Genomic DNA, 7,966 nt, shown 5'->3' with positions numbered 1-7,966 from the left:
CTGTGAGGGCCGGCCATCGTCTGTCAGCTCCCCACGGTCACCCCGCGTCCTCCTCAGACCTCAGCCTGGTTCTGCCACCAGCTCTTCCTGGAGCCGTGGGTGGCTCTGGGCACTGGTGTGAGGGCCAGCAGTCGTCTCTGTCAGCTCCCCACGGTCACCCCACGTCCTACTCAGACCTCAGCCTGGTTCTGCCGCCAGCCCTCGCTGGAGCCGTGGGTGCCCTGGGCCCTGGTGTGAGGGCCAGCAGTCGTCTCTGTCAGCTCCCCACGGTCACCCCACGTCCTCCTCAGACCTTCTCAGCCTGGTTCTGCCACCAGCTCTCCCCGTGAGGTGCCCTGGGCCCTGGTGTGAGGGCCAGCCGTCGTCTGTCAGCTCCCCACGGTCACCCCACGTCCTCCTCAGACCTTCTCAGCCAGGTTCTGCCACCAGCTCTCCCCGTGAGGTGCCCTGGGCCCTGGTGTGAGGGCCAGCAGTCGTCTCTGTCAGCTCCCCACGGTCACCCCACGTCCTCCTCAGACCTCAGCCTGGTTCTGCCACCAGCTCTCCCCGTGAGGTGCCCTGGGCCCTGGTGTGAGGACCAGCAGTCGTCTGTCAACTCCCCACGGTCACTCCGCATCCTCCTCAGACCTCCTCAGCCTGGTTCTGCCGCCAGCCCTCCCCGTGAGGTGCCCTGGGCCCTGGTGTGAGGGCCAGCAGTCGTCTGTCAGCTCCCCACGGTCACCCCACGTCCTCCTCAGACCTTCTCAGCCTGGTTCTGCCGCCAGCCCTCCCCGTGAGGTGCCCTGGGCCCTGGTGTGAGGGCCGGCAGTCGTCTGTCAGCTCCCCACGGTCACTCCACGTCCTCCTCAGACCTCCTCAGCCTGGTTCTGCCGCCAGCCCTCGCTGGAGCCGTGGGTGCTCGGGCCCTGGTGTGAGGGCCAGCAGTCGTCTCTGTCAGCTCCCCACGGTCACTCCGCGTCTTCCTCAGACCTCCTCAGCCTGGTTCTGCCTCCAGCCCTCACTGGAGCCGTGGGTGGCCCTGGGCCCTGGTGTGAGGGCCAGCAGTCATCTCTGTCAGCTCCCCACGGTCACTCCGCGTCCTCCTCAGACCTCAGCCTGGTTCTGCCGCCAGCTCTCCCTGGAGCCGTGGGTGGCTCTGGGCCCTGGTGTGAGGGCCGGCAGTCGTCTGTCAGCTCCCCACGATCACTCTGCGTCCTCCTCAGACCTCAGCCTGGTTTTGCCACCAGCTCTTCCTGGAGCCGTGGGTGGCTCTGGCTGTGCTCAGGCCCCGTTGCTTCACCATCTGCTGACACGTGCTGGGTGTGTGCATGCAGGGTGGCGTCCGGGGGAGGGGCCTCTGCATCTCCACCCCTGGGGCCTGTGATCTGGCCCGAGCCCAGCTCTCTCCTGCCTCAAGGCCTGGTCCCCTCTGCTTGGTGTCGTCGGATGTGTGTGCCACACTGGGGCTGTGATACTGGCAGGGCTGCCCCCTCCCTGTGTCCAGGTGAGATGTCTGTGTTCTGGGCTGCACTCGTGTCCACTCCCACCCCAGGCAGTCTGACCTGTGGTGAGCCAGCTCCAGAGCCCAGCCTGGGACCCAAGACCAAGACTTGAGTGTGGACAGTGGTCAGAGGCAAGAAGTGGAATGGAAAGGGGCCCTGCTGGGAAGGGTGTGGGAACGAGGGCCACAGTGGAGTGAGTGTGTCGAGGGGCCCCTGACTGAGGGCCCTGTTGGCTTGCCCCACCCTGATGATGGTGAGCCCCGGGTACAGAGCTGCAGTGTGGCCTCGAGGCCCAGACAGGGCGGCAGGGACTCACGGTGGCATCTTTGGGGGTTGGGGATGGGCTGAGGAGGGAGTGAGAAGGTGAAGCTGGGGAGAAGCCTAGCCTTCTAGGTCATTCTGGGCCATTCCAGGCCACAGCACCACCAGCCAGAGAGGAGGGGAACGTGGGCATCTGTGGGGGTGCTGGGCAGGGCCACGGCTGGGGCCCACATGACACTGAGCACTGGCTCTCAGCATGGAATGATCTGACTGTAGGGCAGAGCACCATGGGAGGGGCGGGGCTCCTGTGTACAAAACGATGTGGAACTGGAGACAGCTGGTCTGAGGGCCAGTGGACCATGCAAACATCAGCCTCCACAGCCCTGAGACCAGGACTAGCTGGTGCTCAGTTACCCCTGTCAGCCACTCAGAAAGGCATCAAAACAGGACATCCTGGGTAGATGGGAGAAAAATGTAGACTAAAACTCAAAACTCTGCCAGGGGCATCTCGGCGCAGGGACCCCAAAGGGCCTGGGTGGCCAGGGCACTCCTACCAGCTGGTGGGTTGCTGGGACCACGCTTGGATGGGAACGTGCCCGACTGGATCCCCGCTGTCCACCTGCTCCTTTCCCCATGCTCTGCCGGATGAGAACGCGCCAGACCAGATCCCCGGCATTCACGCCTTCGCCTTCGTCCACAGGGTCTCCCAGGAAGGGCAGCTGGAGGAGGCGGTCAAGCGGCATGTGCAGCAGATCCACGAGAGAAGGAGGCGCCTTGGAGGGGCAGCCCCGTTGGAGGAGCTGCAGGCGGCCATGCAGGACCTGGAGGTGGTGAGTGTTGTCCGTATGGTTGACGTGAGGGGGCCCGCGATGCTCTGGGCACATGTTGTCAAAACCATGGGGCCTGTGGGGTGGCGGTGCATCCCATAACGGGGGCATTCCCGCAGAGCTGAGTCCACGGACCATGTGCCGCCCCTGGCACCTAAGGCCACTGGCCCAGGTCCCTGCTCCGGGCACGGGTGTTCACGTGGGTGCACACCTCTCCCCAGAGCCCACGTGTGGCGTGCTCATGGGCACGCTTATAGGGCTGCCCTGTCACCCAGTGTCTCCTCTCAGGTGGGTGGTCAGCCCATCACAGATGCCCAGCATCTGCCTTCTGCCGTCCATCTCTAGGCCCCCTCTCCAAGGGGCAGGTGGGGGCTGCACAGAGACGCTGCCATTTACTTAGCCCCCCTTGCCCTTGGTGTGGGGGCAGCAGCTGTTCCAGAAAGCGACACTAGATGGGGGGATGGACGAAGAGGGCATACAAGAGCTTTTCAGAACAAGGTGTTTCCAGACTGGAAAGGCCCGGAAGTGTCCAGGCTAGGACTCGACCTCCTGAACTAGGAGGCAGAGATCCAAGGAGATTCCAGGAATATGATGGCCACATGGGTTAGGAAGTAAGAGCACAGTTGGATCCTTGATAGCAACTCCAAGGGCTGCGCCTTGGGAAACGTGGGGGCTCTGTTCACTTAGGTGACTGAAGTCGCTGTGGAGGGGTGAGGGCGTGAGGAGGGGTGAGGGTGTGAGGAGGGGTGAGGGCGTGAGGAGGGGTAGGGCGCCTACACCTTGGGAAACGTGGGTGGCTCTGTTCAGTTAGGTGACTGAGGGCACATGTGGAGGGGTGAGGACCATGAGGAGAGGTAAGGCCATGAGGTAGAGTGAGTCCCGTGAGGAGGGGTGAGCCCTGTGAGGCAGAGTGAGGCCTGTGAGGCAGAGTGAGGCTATGAAGAGGGGTGAGGCCGTGAGGAGGGGTGAGGCCATGAGGTAGGGTGAGGCAATTTGAGACATTTTCCTTCCCAGGCACCCTGTCTCAAGGAGCTCTGGTGGACTGGTGCCTAAGGCATCTGACTGCTAATCAGAAGGTTGGTGGTTCAAACCCACCAGCCCCTTTGCAGAAGGAAGATGGGCATCATCTCTTTTACGAGGATTTACTGCCTTGGAAACCCAGTGGGGGAGGCTGCGAGTGGAATCGACTGGATGGCAGTGGCTTTGGTTTGTTTCCTGGCTCCATGTCTCTGGAGGTTCTGTGGACTGCGTCCTACCCAGCAAGGGAGTGGGCTCCAGGCTTCAGCTGTGAAGGCGCGCCAGGAGGTCCCTAGGGGACACAAGTAGTCCAGGGACTCAGCTAGGTGGGCAAGAGAGGGGCTTAGTCTGGAAGGACTGAATGACAGTGTCATAGAACACAAATGGAACTTTCCACAAGGAGGCAGTCCGACCAGAGAGAATATACCCACTTCCATGGGGAAGAGCCCGCCATCCATGAGTTGTTCTGCATGAGTGGCCATGCTGTTTCTCTAGCTGGAATCCTGTGCACCCAGAATGTGGAGGGGTCCCTCAGTCGTGATGTGTCTGTATTCAGGAGAGCTTGTAGAGTCCTGCAGGGCCTGGGACGCAGGAGATACACCTGGGGAGGGACGGTGGGGAATAGAGCAGAGGACCCGGACCCCACCCTTAGGGGCTGTTGTAACTGGTGCTTTCTGGCTATCAGTGTTCCCAGCCAAGGGCTGCAGTACCTCCCTCTGGTCGCCTTTTTCTGGTCCAGGGCATTGGCTAGGGGTCCGTTTTGTCAGGGAAAGCCTGCACCTGCTTCTTGGCTCTGTCTTGGGCAGGGTGGCAGCCAAGGCCCCACCTGCCTCTCAGGTAGCTGTGAATCTGGCATCATGTGACTGTGCTGGGCTCAGGCATCAGCAGGGCCAGAACTTGTGCTCCTGGTCACGCACTGGCCTGACAGTGACGCAGACAGAGACACTGGGCTGTGCTGGGGACACCAGATAGTCCCCACATCTGCCCCAAGGGTCATTGTCACCATCACAGGGGTCAGGCAAGCCCCGTGGGCCTGCGCAGGACTGAACCGAGGCCCCGGGGCATGGGCACTGGGACACTGCCGCCCCCCCATAGGGCCCAAGTCCTAACTGCCCTCCCCTCCTCTTCTCCCCAAGGCCAGAAAGCTCCAGGATGAAGTAACAGCACTCAGAGCAGGGCTGAACCTGAGCAAAGACCACCAGTCTGCAGCTCTTGCTGCAAACCTTCCTCTTCACTCCCCCACATCACAGCCTCAGAATAGATTTTTTTAACACAGGATATTAAGAACTGAAAACGTTTACAGATCCTAATGACGAACCAGGAACTGCACTGACAGACGTGTCTTCAAGCATCTCCTTTCCCAGATGTCTCTTGTGTGGTGGAGAGAGGATGCTGGGATTCAGTGTTCTGAGATGTACTTTGGACAGCCTCTTGTTTTTAAATACATTTAGTGTCATTTTTTCAGGGCTGTAAAGGGCTTAAGCTGCATTAAAGAGAATACTGTGAACAAGTCATGTCACTCATTTCTGTTCTGGCCCCTTCACCCGTCTGACAGCCAGCCTGTCCCAGGCCTGGCATCCCTGGTCACTTGTGTGGAGTGTCTTGTAGTGAGAAAAGGTCCCCCAAACCAGGCCAAGCACAGGGCCGGCACTGATCAGGCTTCGTATGGCTGCAGTGCAGTTTAAAGGGGCTGGAGGTTTTAGGGCTTTGGTCAGACCATGTCCTGCCACCTCTTGGAGCCAAGCCCAAGACCAGGGAGGGGCCCTTCTCTGCTAGCCTTGCTGGCCTCAGCCGGGGTCCCTCCCGAGCCCATCTCTAGATTGAGCCAGGTGACCTGCAACAGCTCAGAAGGAGCCATGGCCCTAGCCTGCGGTGGCTAGGCACTCCTCCCTAGGACAAGGGGTGTGGGACTGGGGCCTTTGAGGGAGATGCTCGGAACAGGCTCAGAAAAGGGCCAGTGGGGACCCAGGACACCGGGCTCACCACACCGTGGCTGACGAGCCTTCTGTGTCGTCATTGGGAACGACAGACACCCCCACAGCCTTCTAGAACACAGCGGTGGCAGGGAAGCTGGTGGGGGCGGATAGGGGGGTTGGGCTGGGTCCGGTGAACCGTCTCATTTATGTCTGATCCTGAAGAGAAGCGCCTTGGTTGTGCAGTAGTTCAGCACAGGGCTGTTAACCGAAGGGTTGGCAGTTCGAGTCTGCCTCTGTAGATTCACGGCCTTGGGGCAGTTCTTACAACAGGGGGTCTCTGAAGGTTGCGAGTGATTCACACTCTGCTGCCTCCCAGAAGGTTGGTGTTAGGTCCCACCAGAGGGACCTTGGAAGGAAGGCCATCAGCTTCCAGGAGATCAGCCGCCAGGAACCCTGCAGTGGACAGATGTGCTCTGACACGTGGGGGCACCAGGAGTCGGGGCTGACGCTGTGGCAACTACAGCCACTGGTCGGCTGGGCACCTCACGGACCACGGTGGTCGGCTGGGCACCTCACAGACAACGACCTGCAAAAACGGCACCCATGGGAAAACAGCACACCTGGGGCAGGGTGAGCAGCCTGCGGGGCCTTCGCGTTGTTGGCCTCTGCACCCCAGGAATGGCTGAGCTGCATGGGGAGACTTAGGGTGCTGGGTCCTGGCTTCCCCCCACTTCCACCCACCCCCTCAAAGCTCAGCAAATCCCTGGATGTATCGTCACCCCTCCCCAAATGTTCCTCCACCTGGTGACAGGCCAGAGCACAGGCCATGCCCGCTATAACATCCAAACCTTTCTGAGCCTTTCCCCCTTTCATCCCCTATACCCCACAGCAGCCCTCCCCACCCAACAGACTGGTGTTTCCCAACCCTGTGATCGTGGGGTGCCCTGCTCGGAGCACCGTCCCCTCAGGTGACTGCCGGCCTCTACCATGCTCAAGCATCCCCTCTGCTCACAGTCTTTGCAGACCCCCCCACAGGGGGTCACACATTCACACCCCAGCCCCACCAGCGCTCATGGGCTTCGTGGTCTGCAGGGCCCTCTCCAGTACCCAGCAGGCACCAGGTGTTCCAGAAGGTTCTCACCTGGCACCTGTCCTCAGGTGTAAGTGCTGACCTGTTAGTGGCCCTGTGCTCTGCCCCTGGGCCACTGCCTTCCCAAGTGCCACCAGGGACCTGGTGGGGAGAAGTCCCTGCAGCCTGGTGCTTCTCCCCAGAGTTGGCGACACCCACCTCCTCCAGGGGCTGCAAGGGCTCGATGGGTCAGAGGTCAGGCACCTCTGGGCAGTGGGGACTCTCATGGTGGGGGAGGCCGCACATGGCTCCCTCTGCTTCCCAGACCCCTGACTGCCTGAGCAAATCCGTGCTCACTCGGCCTCGGTCCCCCCCCCTGTAAAATCCGCGGACCAGGCCCCTCTGTCGTCCCTCGCAGTGCGGTCAGGGAGGCTGAGGCCTCTGGGTGGCCAGCGGCTCCGGAGCAGCAGCGGCGCCAGGGGCGGCGGCCATGGCGCTGGTCATGGCCAGGGGGGCAGGCGGCAGCCAGGCGGGGCAGGCGGCGTCCAGGTCGTCAGGACAACCTCGCGGCCAGGCTGCTGGGGCTGGTCAAGCTCAGCAAACCCGGCTTAAAGGGACCGACTGGCTCAGAGCCAAGGTCACGGCCAGGGGCAGCTGGTAGGGCGGTTACAGTCCAGAGCCCGGGGGGAGGCGCAACCGCTTCAGGAAGTCGGGGAGCCTTTTCCGCGCTGAAGGCGCAGGCGTTACGGGCGGGGGTCCACGCCCCACACACCCACCCCTGCGGCAGGCCGGGAGTCCTGCTCTGGGGAGCCGGTTCTTTCTGTGTGAAGTGGCCGCGAGGCGCCCTGGTAGGGTGCAGTGCAACTCACTGTTTCCCCGGCGACCTCCCCAACCCTGGTACTGACCACCCCCAAAAGCGCACAGGGAAGTTCCAAGCCCGGCGCTGCCCTCTTGTCCAGGGAGGCGCTGAGCCCACGGGAGTCGCGCAGTGCCCCTGGCCAACTGCGGCTGTGGCAAGCCTGGGGCGCTCGGGGCGCTCGCCAGGAGCCTCCGCACACCCCGCGTCTCCTCCGCCGGGCCTGAGCTGCTTCCTGCGCGCGTCCCGGGACTTCCTCTCCGCAGTGCCAGGCAGCCACCAGCTCCCTGCGCGGGGGCGCTGCTGGACTGCGACACCATGGGCCCCCAGCACTGCACCCAGGGCAGGGCCCCGAGGGGGCCCCTGGGCCAGGAGCAGGGGAAGGAGACCCCGGGAGAGGGGAAGTCGTGGAGGGGGTCCCGGGACAAGGAGGGGCAGGGGACACCCAGCAAAGAGCGAGGGGACGAGGGACCCGGGCAGAGGCCGACGGGGCATGTCCCGGGCCGTCCCCGGACTCCTGGCCCTCAGACCGGGTCGCC

The 7,966-nt window shown here is 62.6% G+C and overlaps 1 protein-coding gene across 1 annotated transcript in view; it reads left to right on the top strand.

The window, feature by feature from the left end:
* The window catches only part of LRRC27 (leucine rich repeat containing 27), a 49,801-nt gene extending 42,618 nt beyond the window's left edge, over nt 1-7,183 (top strand). The window contains exons 10-13 of the mRNA XM_007936785.2: nt 2,443-2,572; nt 4,723-4,803; nt 6,392-6,470; nt 6,990-7,183. Coding sequence (XP_007934976.2) covers nt 2,443-2,572; nt 4,723-4,803; nt 6,392-6,470; nt 6,990-7,183 — 484 coding nt within the window. The remainder of the gene's footprint in view (nt 1-2,442; nt 2,573-4,722; nt 4,804-6,391; nt 6,471-6,989) is intronic.
* Nucleotides 7,184-7,966: the final 783 nt, after the last annotated feature.

The sequence above is a fragment of the Orycteropus afer genome, unplaced genomic scaffold, assembly GCF_000298275.1.
Source record: "Orycteropus afer afer isolate SDZICR_OR568_19922 unplaced genomic scaffold, OryAfe1.0 scaffold00038, whole genome shotgun sequence".
NCBI lineage: Eukaryota > Metazoa > Chordata > Mammalia > Tubulidentata > Orycteropodidae > Orycteropus > Orycteropus afer.
Note: the sequence above shows the minus strand (reverse complement) of the source record. Positions and strands in the feature narration are given on the sequence as shown.